Source organism: Lipotes vexillifer, unplaced genomic scaffold, assembly GCF_000442215.2.
Source record: "Lipotes vexillifer unplaced genomic scaffold, Lipotes_vexillifer_v1.1 scaffold437, whole genome shotgun sequence".
Lineage (NCBI taxonomy): Eukaryota > Metazoa > Chordata > Mammalia > Artiodactyla > Lipotidae > Lipotes > Lipotes vexillifer.
Window position 1 is genome coordinate 1,563,677 of NW_006785990.1, and position 13,790 is coordinate 1,577,466.

General features: G+C 40.7%; 1 protein-coding gene across 1 annotated transcript in view; it reads left to right on the forward strand.

Annotated features, from left to right (window-relative positions):
* Positions 1-9,509, forward strand: part of SHLD2 (shieldin complex subunit 2) — a 52,954-nt gene extending 43,445 nt beyond the window's left edge. The window contains exons 6-8 of the mRNA XM_007458370.1: positions 2,941-3,169; positions 6,504-6,619; positions 9,310-9,509. Coding sequence (XP_007458432.1) covers positions 2,941-3,169; positions 6,504-6,619; positions 9,310-9,509 — 545 coding nt within the window. The remainder of the gene's footprint in view (positions 1-2,940; positions 3,170-6,503; positions 6,620-9,309) is intronic.
* The last annotated feature ends 4,281 nt before the right edge of the window (positions 9,510-13,790 follow it).

The window sequence follows — 13,790 nt, forward strand, 5'->3', positions numbered from 1 at the left end:
TTAATGGTACTAAGTATATAGACTCACCAATTTGGGGGATGAGGCTGGGAATTGGGACTATTCTTGCATACCCTGGAGATGTACTCCCCAATGGGAAACCATGCAAAAACTCCGTGCTGTTATGGTCAGTCCCTGGTTGTGAAACTGAGCAGGACCCTGCGGGGCCTTCGCAGGTACAGAAACCTTTCTGTGTCCCCAGTTCCTTATTTGCAGGATAAAGGCTTCAGCCTCTAGACTTTCCTGAATACCAAAGAGTAGATTCCAACAGTTACTAACCAGGGAAGTAAGGGAATGCAGAAACAAAGAAGGAGCAGTCAAGAAATGATAGTACAAATATTAAAGCAGGATCCTGGTTCCTGCTCAAGTAATATACATAACAGAATTTTTGAGTTCTTCTGCAGGAACTAAGGCCCCCACCCTGGTGGAAGATGGTTAACTACATGCTGAGACCCCAGACTGGTTGAAATCAGAAGTCTGATGATTGACAATTCTGGAACACCACCCTGTTACCTCACCGTTAACCAATCAGAAGAAAGTCACACCCTGCAGCCCTCATCCCAAATTTTGCCCAGCAAAATTTCTCCCTAAACAAGTTCCTAATGTATAGCATAGGTAACTATAATATCCTGTGATAAACCATAATGGAAAAGAATATAAAAAAGAGAATGTCTATATGTGTATAACTGAGTCACTTTGCTGTAGAGCAGAGATTGGCACACTTTAAATCAACTATATTTCAATAAAAACAAAAACAAAAACACTTCTCCCTGAAAACCATCAGGGAGTTTGGAGTTTGGGCAGTGTGAGCTGCCCATTCTCCTTGCTTGGCCCTGCAGTAAACCTTTCTCTGCTCCAAACTCTAACATTTTGCGTTGTTTAGCCTCACTATGCACCGGGCACCTGAATTTGTGTTTGGTAACAGTATCCTGTGTTCACAGAGGCCCTTTTAGCTATTTTCAGTCTCTTGATGTTTAGCTATGAGGGTGGAATTCATAGTTTTTATCATTGTTTATGTGTTTCTAAGACAGACATGGGGAGAGCATGTGGAAATACAAGCAATGTTTTTCTAACCTATTTCATAGTTAAATAAAAGGCAGAAGAAAGGGAGATTAACAGGGGGAATTCCCCAAGAACGTCTGCTTCCTTAGTAAAAGCCAGAGGGGTTGAGGCTGTGCCTGACTCTTTGTAAAGAAATGAAGATTCTGGGAATTCTCTGGCAGTCCAGTGGTTAGGACCATGCTTTCACTACAGTGGCCTGGGTTCAATTCCTGGTCGCGAACTAAGATCCCTCAAGCTGCATGGTGCAGCCAAAAATAAAAAAAAAAAGGAAGAAAGGTAGGAAGGGAGGAGGGGAGGAAGGAAGGAAGTATCCTGCTATCAGCAGAATATCAGTGCCCAGCAGGCCATGAACCCCTTGAAAGCTGTATCCACATTCATCATGAACTTTTAGTTCTTTTCAAGAGTTGTGTAAATTTACAAAATGTTAGCAATTATATTAACATTCTTCTAAAATTATTGGGACTTCCCTGGTGGTCCAGTGATTAAGAATCCGCCTTCCAATGCAGGGGATGAGGGTTCGATCCCTGGTCAGGGAACTAAGATCCCACATGCCATGGGGCAGCTAAGCCCACGCACCGCAAGTACTGAGCCTGCACACTCTGGATCCCGTGCGCCACAACTAGAGAGAAGCCCACGTGCTGCAACGAAGAGCCCATGCACCACAATGAAAGAACCTGCATGCCACAACGAAGATCCCACATGCCGCAACTAAGACCCAACGCAGCCACATAAATAAATATTAAAAAAAACAAAAAACATAGGTGAGCTATGCTTTAATAAAAATAAAATTACTGAGTTATTTCTTTAAATACTTTCTTAGTGATTCATCATGTCTATGCAAAGGTGTGATGAAGAGTCTGCTATAGTTTATTAGGTATGCTGACCGCTACACACCCTTATAATTTGTGTAGAGATATATGACATGATTGGAAGAGATGATGAAACTATCTTCAGGAACTAAAAGACTGAAGCAAACTGAAGGGCTTAGGAATAGGAAAGTCGCCATTAATGAGACCCCTGCAGAGATTACCAGGAAAGGGAACAGGATACTGAATGATGAGTTCTTGACCTGGAGTGTGCCAAAAGGATGAAGAGGAACAAATTCAAAGCCTTAAAAAAGCCTTTAAACTGAACATGGAGAGGAAAAGAGAAGGTTGCTCAGATAAACTCATCAATCTCACTAGTATACAGTAAGGCAAAGATAAATTAGAAAAAAAGAATGTCTGGCAGATAAGAGATACTCAGTATTTGTTGAATGGGTGAGTGCATGAGCCAGTGAATAGTGAATGAACATGCTTGAGGTGCCTGGTGAGTCACACAGGAAATATTTAGTACATGAGGACCCTCAGGGCTCACGTGGCTATGTAACCAACGCCCAGAGTGTGGATGATGATGGGTGGGAAATTGAAAAAAAAGTTTAAAAAGACGGTAAGCTAGTGGTGTATTATTTTTGGACAAAGTAGAGAATAGAAGAATTACTGACCTCCTATTTGACTTTTGATGATGATTAATTAAAAGGAAAGAAGAGATGGCATGTTAGTTTCAAGTGTTTAGAGGGATTTCTTCTAAAAAAGATTAAACTGATTTTTCATGATTCCAGAGGACAGGAGGAAGAAAACATCCACCTTTTCAGCCAAATTAGCCAAATAAATCTTTACTCTAAGTTGCAGGCAGATCACCCCTTACACTCTAGAGTAAATACGGAAGTCCTACGTGAGTGAGACTGTCTAGGAAAAGAGTAGAGAAGACCAAGAACAAGACCTCGGTGTATCCTTTACTATAAATAACTGTGAATCAACTGTATAATTAACCATGTTTGTAAATTAAATTATGGTTTTGGCCTCCTAATTTGTGATATTTCTTTCTGTTTGTCTTTTACAGGAGTGATTCTAATCAAAGCCCAGATTTTAGAGCTAGTGTTTCCCATTACAGCATCTCTGAAGATAGCTCTAAATGCTCACAGTTCTCTGAAGATTATTTTTTCTTCTCTTCCCAATATTATATATACTGGCTGTGCAAAATGTGGATTGGAACTAGAAACAGATGAGAACAAGATCTACAAACAGTGTTTTAGCTGCTTGCCATTTACCATGAAGAAAAAATACTATAGGTAAGGCAACTAAGCAAGCCAGCGGGATGGAAAATGTTTAATATTATAGGACTGGAAGTGACCAAAAAATTACATATATCAACTCTTTCTAATGAGAACTAACTAGAGCTTATCCAAGAGAATAAATTGTTCCTCCTGAGTGATAAATAGCTATTTATGAAAGCAGAAATTGCCCAGTAATCATAACAGGAATTTTTCAAAAGCAGTAATTGGGAGATTTTATTGTCTTTAAGCAGCTATACTGAAGAAAACTTTTACTTGGTTTATATTTTTAACCAAGTTCTAAATGGCTCATAAGAAACTCATTTCCCCCACCTTAACATATTATTGGAATTTAAAGGTTAAAAGTAATTATATGATCTAACCTCTGAGTTGTGGAAGCTAGTAAGGTGTTTAACCTTTCTGTATCTCAGTTTCCCCAACTTCATATTAGAAATTAAGGATGGCAGACTAGCACTCAGTGTTTTATTCTCTTTTCTATTTCTAAATACTGCAATATCTAAAAACCGTATGCAAATATATTCAGCATGTTATCATGGAATACTTTTAAGAAAATTTACAGAAGCTTAGTCCATAAGCTTTATTTCCCTTTACATATATTTATGTTTGTTATAAATAAGTAAATGAACTTTGCTCTTACTTTGAAAGTTGCTTGTCTGGAAAAGAAAATTGGATTCAGATGCGTGGTCCCCTCCCTTCGCCTCCCCCCAGTCCATTCTCCACAGCTGACAGAGTGACCACTCCCTTCCTTTAAAACCTTTCCAGAGTTTCCCATCACACTCGCCTCTGCCGTCTCATCTGCTGTACTCCTTGCCTTGCTCACAGGGCTGCAGCTGTACCGTCTTCTTTCAGTTCTTTAGACACTCTGACTGTTTCCTCCTTAGGGCTTTCTCACATGCTCTTTTCTCTGCCTGACTCCACGAGGCTGGCTCCTTCGTGTCTTAGTTCAGTGGCCGTTCATCAGAGAGGCCTTCTTAGTCACCTCCTTTGTTCTCTGTTAGAGTGCCATGTGTGTGTGTGTACCTGGAGTCGTTTACTTGCACATTGTCTTCTAAAAGACATCGTTACTGAGATATAATTCACATCCCATCAGATTAAGCCATCTAAAATGTACGATTCCATGGCTTTAGTACATTCACAGGCTTGTGCAACTGTCACCACAATCAATTTTAGGTCATTTTCATCCCCCCCTCCCCCAAAGCCCCATACCCATAGCAGTCACTTATTCTCCCCTCCCACCAACCCATAGCACCCACTAGTCGAATTTCTGGCTCTATAGGTATGCTTATTTTGGACATTTCATTTAAATAATCACACAGTGTGCAGTCCTTTGTGACTTAACTTTTTCTTAACATGTTTCAAGTTTCATCCATATTGTAGCATGTATCAGTACTTCATTTTTTTTATTGCCACATAATATGGATATGCCACATTTTATTTATCCATTCATCAACTGATGGATATTTGGATTATCCCCACTTTTTGGCTATTATAAATAATACTGCTCTGAACATTCATTTACAAATTTTTGTGTGGACATGTTTTCATTTCTCTTGGATGTATACTCAGGAGTAGAATTGCTAGGTTGTATGGTAACTTTTTGTTCCTTTTGAGGAACTGCCAAACTGTTTTCCAAAGCTGCTGCACAATTTTACAGTCTCACTGGCAATGTATGAGGGTTGCAGTTTCTCCATGTCCTTGTCAACACTTTTTATTATCTGTTTTTCTTTTTGTTGCTTGTGCTTTTCAAGCAACATAAAGAAACATCATCTCTAAGAAAAGTATCATTCCTAACCCAAGATCATGGAGGTTTACTCCTATATTTTCTTCTAAGAATTTTATAGCTTTAGCTCTTATGTATAGGTAAGGGGTCCAACTTCATTCTTTTACATGTGGATATTCAGTTGTCCCAGTACAGTTGGTTGAAAAGACTATTCTATCCCCATTGAATCATCTTGCCACCATTGTAGAAAAGCTTATTGTTTTTCTATCCTATTAAACTCTTAAGTTCCTTGAGTGAAGGAACCAGATCTGTCTTATTCACTAGTGTATACCCAGCTTAGCACACTGCATGGTACAAGATATTGAGTATGTATTTGTTGAAATAAAGAATGGAGGAAGAAAGATAGCCTGGGGTAAGAGTATAGAGTGTAAAAGAGGAAAGAAACTAGAATCATCATGTGGATAAAGGGGGAAGTAAGTTTTTAGAGGGAAAATCAGTAGTCATGTTTTAGCTGTTACACTAAATTCCCCTATACTAGTGAGTCTTTCTAAATTCTGTTCTCAGTTTATTTCCGCCCCCCCCCCGGGTATATGTATTTAATTCAAGCTTTATAATTTAGATTCAGCATGAATCACAATAAATGGATCATCAGCAGAGTTACTAACAGAAAAATTATCATTGCCATTGCCAGAAACATAGATTTTAATTCCTGTACAATCATTACCAATTTTATCTCCAGAAATAACATCACAATATGTACCATCAGGAAGACCAATTTGCAAAGTTGAAGATAATGCCCAGTCATCATTGTTAAAGACAGTGAATCCTCTGTTTCCTCTTCCAAAAGTTACTTGGTTGCTACCATTGTGTTTGTGAAAGGTTGGCTCTCAACTACATTACGGAACACAACCATGTTCCTTACTTGATGCCATTGATGTTCACAGACCCAGTCATTGCCACAAGTAGTATCTTGATTTCAATTTATTTTTTAATAATTTATTTTTAAAAGAGGTATATCCCTGTCTTTAAAAGTACATAGAATAATATTATCCATATTGTTTTGTTCATATTGTTTGTTCCTAGAGTGTATCATGGCATTCCTCTCCTAATAGCACTTATAAATCTTCCTCATTCATTTTAACAGTCACATAATATTCAATTGCATGAGGTACTGAAAACTATTTACCTAGTTCCTTGTTTATTGACATGCAAAACAGGTTTTTTTCTTTTTTTTTAACAGTTTGTTTTTGATGAGAAAGAATCCAGTGGAAAAAAATAACTTGAAGTTGTGATTGTGAAATACATGATTATCATCTTTATTTTATTTCTAGAAATAATTTATACAGCAGTGTAAAATAATGTCCTCTTACATTAGTATCTGAAAATTTTAAATGAATATGGAATAAATAAAATTTATTATCACTTGAAACTCTTTTTTATAAAAAAAGCCCTTCTTTTATTTCTGGGATGTTTCAGGACATCCTAGAGTTGTTTTAGTAATTAAAATTAACCCTGCATAAAAACCCAGTGATTTTTGAAATTATATTGCATTTAAACATTTCTTTAATTGAAAATCTTTTTGAGGGTCCTGTGCTGTTTACTCTTTTGTAGGCCAGCTTTAATGACCGTAGTTGATGGAATATATAAGGTTTGCGTCCATGTAGGATCAAAGCTGATAGAGAAGATTCTTCTCAACATTTCTCCTGACTGGCTCAACAGAGTTATAGGTAAGATATCAACACTCCATCAAGAGGTTGTTCTTGGTGAAACCATTCATTTCAGGAGTGTAGATAGTATATTGGGACAGAAGGAACACTATACTGTAAATTGAGGGTTTTTTGTCAGTATATAAGCAGAAGGATAATTCAGCTTAAGTGAAACACAAGACTATACACACTACTATGTATAAAATAGATAATCAACAAGGACCTACCTGGTGTCCAACACCAGGACCTTAGTTAAGTAAATGAATGTGCGACACTATATAAACATATAAAGATTGTCCAGTGTCGGTGGTGCGGATATGTAGGATCTTCAGCTCTGATGATAGGTCTCGTCAGTGGCTAACAACAAAGTGAAGATGACCCATTTGTCAGACGCTCAAACTCCATCCTTTTCTCATCAGTCTTAGACTCTCTAAGCAGTTGAGTTAATCTGGTTCAGTTGATTGCTCTGTCTGTTAATAGTGGATTATTTTCTCTGGCTTTCATTTTTGCTTGAATGCTGAACATTGCATATAGAATAATACAGACTGAGGTAAACAGTATTTGTACCTGAAGTGGGCATGCCTGTTTTCCTAGACCTTTACTGGGGGTTGGGGGTGGGCAGAGTAGTTAATCTTGTCAGACCACGAGTCGGATTTGAGGTTTTTTTGTTCTGTTTACCTTCTGGTCGCCACTGGCTTCCAATTATCTAGCATTATGTATGCTCATGGTGGGGAGTGGTTCTCCAGAGAGTTTTCCCTAATATTCCTGCGTCACCAGTCAGCTTTAACCCTTCACTCTGTACCTGGGTCTCAGAGAGAGTTTCTCTTCATGTTCTGGTACCTCCCCAGGTTGTACAAGCTCTATTCATTGTCATTTGGTGCATCCCAGCCTGGAGGGAAGGGCAGGAGTGATTTTCTTTGATTCTGGTCCAGCCTTAGTCTTACACAGGCTCTGTGTGTCTGGGTCTTGGATGTGGTGCTTTCTCAGTGACCCTGCCCCTCCTGCCAAGTCAGCCAAGCTCTGCCTTGTGTCTTTGGTGGGTATCTTTGTGTGGTCCTGCCCATCTCTCAGCAGCAGGGCACCGCTAATGGTCTTGATCCAGGGTGGTTTTCTGCTCCTCCCCCAGGGATAGAGGGATTTTCCTTTCACCTTTCCTCCATCTTCATCCTCACCATCTGTATCTTGGGGCAGTAGGACTTGAGGTCTTCCTCCAGCAGTTTAAGGCTTTTGTTCCTTAAGGGAGCCGTCCTGAGTGGTGTTTTGTGCTTTTCCTCCTGGCAGCTTCTCCCCTTTCCCAGGCCTTCACCATAGCTGGAAGCTTTCTCTGATGTCTTGCCCTGCATCCAGCCTTGTGAGTACCTGGTGAAGATGAGAAGAGCACATGCCCCCTTGTCTTTGACGCTGGTCCACGCTTGGCTTTTAGCAGTCCATTGAAACTTTCAGCACATTCTTCATTCTTGCTTGTTTGGTGGACTGTCTTCTTTCTGAGCTCGGCCCCAGGTAAACCCGTGCTCCTGTCCTGTCTCTCCTTACACTGCAGTCTTCTTGGCAGCCGTACAACCTTGGCTCACTTATAGGTCCAAGAAGATTGTGATTTTGTAGTTTATTCAGCTTTTTCTAATAATTGTTAGGGTAGGAGCCACACTCTTACCAGTATTCTACATCCTAATCGGAAGTCTCTCTGTTTTTTAAATTCACTTTCTTTATTAATTTTCATTCTTTCCACTGTTTTCATGCCTTTTCTCATTGTTCTTTGTTTATTTTCAGTCTTGTCTTTCCATTTTTTGCACAATGGCAGTTAGTCTTTATTTCTCAGAGAAGCATCATTCTCAAAACCTGTGTTTTGCCCAGTCCTGAGACAATTAAAGTCCTCCTTCTTGGCATTAATTAAATTGTATCCATAAGTGAAGATGTGGGCACCGTTATAAAGTGTTCATCAGATCATTCAGGTTATCACTAACCTTGATTCTTTTTTAGCTTATTAAAGTGAAAATTCAAAAATTTTAAGTGTTGTACAGAATTCTCACACCTCCAGGAATATGTCATGGGCCCTCCAGGAGTCTGTAGACTCAATCCAAGAAAGGCTGGTGGTGTTGGTCAGGGAACCAGTAGAGTCTGAGCATAGTCATTGGCGCCTTGTCTGTCTAGTGTTGAGCAACTTGCTAATGACTTGATTGGATGTCCTCAAAAAATGAGAGGAAGCATATAGGACAAATGCAGAATACAATGACATATCCACCTATAATCTTAGTATTTGTATATATTATCAAGATTTGATATTAAGTAACCAACTTAGAATCCTGTTATATAAACAATAAATATGTGTATATATAACTGTGATAAGAGCTATAGACTAGATAAATATAAGAGTACTTTTCTGATATGGACATGCCCTTTTTGTTTCAGGCTTAATTTAGGAAAAGATTAATCTCAGTTCTTCCCTTGATTGTTTGAAGAAGCCAGGGGCTGTACCATAACAGGAAACACCATCAGTCTGAACAGTGCATTACTTGTGCCTTCTCTCCAGATCAGCAGGTATTGTGCCTCATCATTCTAGAGTAACCTGTGACTAGAAAGAGAGGGGGTAGAAAGAGACATTTACAGTGGGTTTGGGACTTGACAAACCAAGGGAAACAATGAACCCTTCAATGTGAGCATGTCCACACTCCTGGAAGGGATGCTAAGAGCCCTTCATGTTTCCTCTTCCTCAGCCCCTCCCTCAGACGTCACCTACAACCTGGTCGCCGCAGACCTGCTCCATGCCTTGCTGGCGGGCAGTGGGGCACCTTGTGTCCTGAAGGTGCAGAGCCTCTTTGTGTTAGATGAAAACAGCTACCCGCTACAACAGGATTTCTCCCTTCTGGATTTTTATCCTGACGACAGGAAGCACGGGTCCCATGCCCTTCTCTAAGACCAGCGGAAGAAACTGCAGGCACTTCAAGGAAGAGCACTGAAATGATTTGTCTTTTGAAATGAATGACAGGGCTTTTGCTCGGGGTTTTAAAATAAGTATGTTTTTTAAAGAGAGTTGTGTTAAAGATATTAATTAAAACTTTTTATTCCCTGAGAAAATTCTTTTGAGGTTTTTGTTTTTTTGGTCTTTCCCTTTCTTGCTTCTAGAAAAATGATCCAGCAATGAAGGCAACACGCAGCATTTCATCAGGATGAAAGGCTCTCTCCATTTAGTCCCTGCTCCATTCCAGGCACTCTCCTAAGTACTAGGACGTGGACCTGAGGCGTTTCCTCAGGAATTGCTTTTCTGCTATGGTCACAAACTCTTAAGTGCTTTCCTTATGCCTACATTAATAAACCATAGACATGACATGATTTCCTTGATTATAACTATACATGACTATGGATTAGTTCATATAAGCCTACGTTTAGACAAGTTCCAGACGAGCATGTCTTTCAATAAAGAGGCATTGAAAATGCAGGAAACATGGTCATGTTTCAACTCTTTATCAGGGGAGGCAGAGAGTCGCATTGTTCATTTCTAGGATTTGAGTGCCTCACTGAATTTGCTTGCCAGCAGACACTTTGCAGTTGGTTCTCTCATTACGACTGTAGCAGCAGCTCGTAGAGAAGGGTAGTCACCAATGAGGAAATAGGGAGCGGTACTTAACCTGGAAGTTTGGAGGATTACTAGATTAATCATATTGTTTGAACAGAACTAAATCCATGATAAAATAAACAAGTTTATTTTACTAGGTGTGTTTTTAAAAATTCTTTTGGTTCATTGAAATTGTTTTCTCTGATTCAGGCATTTTTGTTTTTAACTTGGCTTCCCTAGAAATGAACCTCAGGAGTTTTGTGACTGTCCTCCAAACCATATACAAAAATGATTGTATGAGAGTGCACACACACAAAAGTACCTTTTTCTGTGGAGAAGGGTCTGTAGTTCCCAACAAAACCTTTTTATATAGTATATGACAATTTCTTGTCATGGGAGATCAAGCTCCTGCCTGATCTCTTCCACTCCACAACTCCCTCCAAATGGTAACTCCTCTCTCCATCCTGGTATCTCTGATTCACCTCACTCCGTGCTCAGATAAGCTCAGATAGCAGGTCAGCAAATTGTCTGCATAATCAGATACTAGACAAGCTAAGGAATTGTCCTTATTTGCATATGTGTATAGTACAGTGTATGCAGCACTGTGAACATACTGTCTGGAAGAATCTCACCAAAATCGTGTAGTGATTCCCCTGGGTGGGAAATCCTAGTTTTACTTTATTCTTTATTTTTACTTGATGGAATTACTAGGGAAATGTCCCTAACTTCTAAAGAATATAAATTCCCTATATTAAAAAGATCACTTCACTGGGAATTCCCTGGCAGTCCAGTGGTTAAGACTCTGCACTTCCACTGCAGGGGGCATGGGTTCGACCCCTGGTTGGGGAACTAAGATCCTGCAACCCGTGCAGTGTGGCCAAAAAAAATTAAAAATAATAAAAAGATCATTTCCCAAATATAGAAAAAAAAAATACATTCATGTAACCAATACCCCAATTAAGATTTAGAACATTTCCATCACTCTAAAAATTTCTCATTTCCACCTCCAGTTAGTCCCCTGCCACTCATGACAGGAAACCACTGTTCTGATTTCAATTACCATAGGTTAGTGTGACCTGTTCTTGAACGTCATATAAATGAAATCATATAAGCTTATATTCCTTGGTGACTTGCTTTTTTCACACATTTTTGAGATTAACCCAAGTTTTTATGTGACTCAATAGTTCATTCTTTTTATTGCCGAGGAATACACCAATTTTATGAATATATTACATTATCCATTTTCCTATGAAAGGTCACTTTCAGTTTTTGGCTGTTATGAATACCTATAGATGTGTGGCTATAAACATCTTTTTACAAGTCTTCCTGTGGATGTATGTTTTCATTTTGAAGCTGGGGGCGTCTGGTAAATGCCTATTGAGATTGTTGGCTTATGGGATAGGTGTATATTTAACTTTATAAGACACTGTCAGTGCACAGTTTCCAAGACTGCACAGTTTTACACTCACCAGTCATGTATGAGGATTCCAGTTTTACATCCTTGCCAACTATTGGGGGTGCCAATCATTTTCATTTTAGCCATTCTAATGGGTATAAAGTGGTTAAAAAAAATCAGGTTAGTGGCTATTTTGGTGGGAGAGGGGGAGGTAGTCTTTGGGAGCGGGCGCAAGGGAAAATTCTGGGAAGGCTGGTTTACCAGTTAGCAATTGCCTCGCAGCTCTGAGGTAGGAGACAGGCCCCAGGCTGAGCAGCTGCAGCTGATCTCCTGCCAACGTTTTGAGATGGGATACCAGCGGGAGCAGTGGGCCCTGATTGGGTGCGTTCTTGTGGATTTCCTGGCCTCACACAAGCTCAGAGAAGGCCCTCAGTTTAGGGGAAGTACAAGAGGGAGAAGATGCCAGCTGGAATCCATCTTGGCTGAGTGATGTGCCCCACACCAGGACCAAATATGGAGACGATTGGCCAAAACCAAAACCCAGAAAACTGACCCTATATAAGCAACCTAAGTTGCCCCTGTTGCGCGCAACTCACTCTGAGCCCGACTGTGTGCTCCTCCAAACGTATTTTGTTTTGTCCACACATACACTGCCTCTTCCACACGTATTTTGCTTCTAATAAACGCTTTTATCTTTTTCACAGCCTTGGTCTCTTTGCTAAATTCTTCAAAGAAGACAAGAACTGAGGTCCTTTTCCCAGCTTTTCACCTCCGGAATCAGCTCCAAATTCGTCATTCAATATATGCTCTGCAGACGGAATTCCCTTAAGCGTCTCTCCTTCGCAGTGAGTGTGATGCTAAACAGTAGAGGGCGCTAGAGATACATTGAGGGAGGCAGGCGCTTTTCTTGCTGTTTCAGTAGCTGCGCATCAGTCCCGATTTGAGTGCGAGGACACCGACCGGGTGGCGCTCTGCTCCGGCCACATTCCCTGGACGCCGCCGGTCCCTCCACCAGCTTGCGGCCGGCCTGGCCCGTCAATCATGTTCCCATAGCCCTCCTGACAAGGAGGCCACGAGCTCCAGCCCCCTATCCGGTCTGCACCGGTGTGCCACCCACCTATCATCTACTCCCTGCGTTTGTCCTATCAGATTTGTCAATCAGCAAACAGGTAAAATCATATTACCAAAAACAAAGGACAGATAGAAATCAAATCTGGTCACTTGCTGGATTATACTTCATCAGTGGAGATGAACAGATAATTTATACAGACAGGAGTGAAAGAAAGGAAAGAGGAAAGAATGGAGGGCGGGAGGGAGGGAAGAGGGGAAAAAGGGAGGATGAAATGTGGAGAAATGCACAGCCTCACTAGCAACCAAAGGTGCACAAACAGAAGCGGCTGTATCCAATAGGCACTTAAAAGTCCTTTAAAGGATCCCAGGCGGTGGGACTGTTTTGGCACTACACCGTCGCTTTCTTGAGGTTTCTCTGGCTATATGTGATAACGACACCATTTTTAGACATCTGGAGTCTGATTCAAATTCCAGCTTCACCACTTCCTAGTTCTGGGGCCTGAGATATGGCATCTCCTCCCTGATGTGCACTTTCCTCACTTCTAAGTGTGGGGCAGTTTCTCCTGGACTGCTGTGGAGTTTAACAAGCTGATGATGTGCAATGACCTAGTACCGTTCCTCAGAGCTAGTGCCTTTCTCCCCACCTTGACAGTCATTCCACTCTTCTGAAACTGAGAGGGGAAGAGTGATCTGAGCAAATAATTCCATACTTAAAAATTAGGGGGAAAACCCCATAATAAGTAGATATTCTAATCTGTGTTCATAAAGGCATATTAAATTCAATTAAGGGGCTTCCCTGGTGGCGCGATGGTTGGGAGTCTGCCTGACGATGCAGGGGGCGCGGGTTCATGCCCCGGTCCGGGAGGATCCCACGTGCCACGGAGCGGCTGAGCCCGTGAGCCATGGCCGCTGAGCCTGCGCGGAGAGGGCACAACGGTGAGAGGCCCGCGTACCGCAAAAAAAAAAAAAAATTCAGTTAAGAAATATATCCACTTTGTTGAAAGATCCAGCCTTATAGAATGTAATCAGCAAAATATTTGATCCTTTTATTCCCCAGTCATCCATTCAAACCTGCTTGGCAGGTAGCTTCTCCCTGCCATTTGGATAAAATCTAGGGCAAGTCCCATGACTTTTTTGAGCACTCTTATGTAACAATAAATGTTTCCTATAACTTC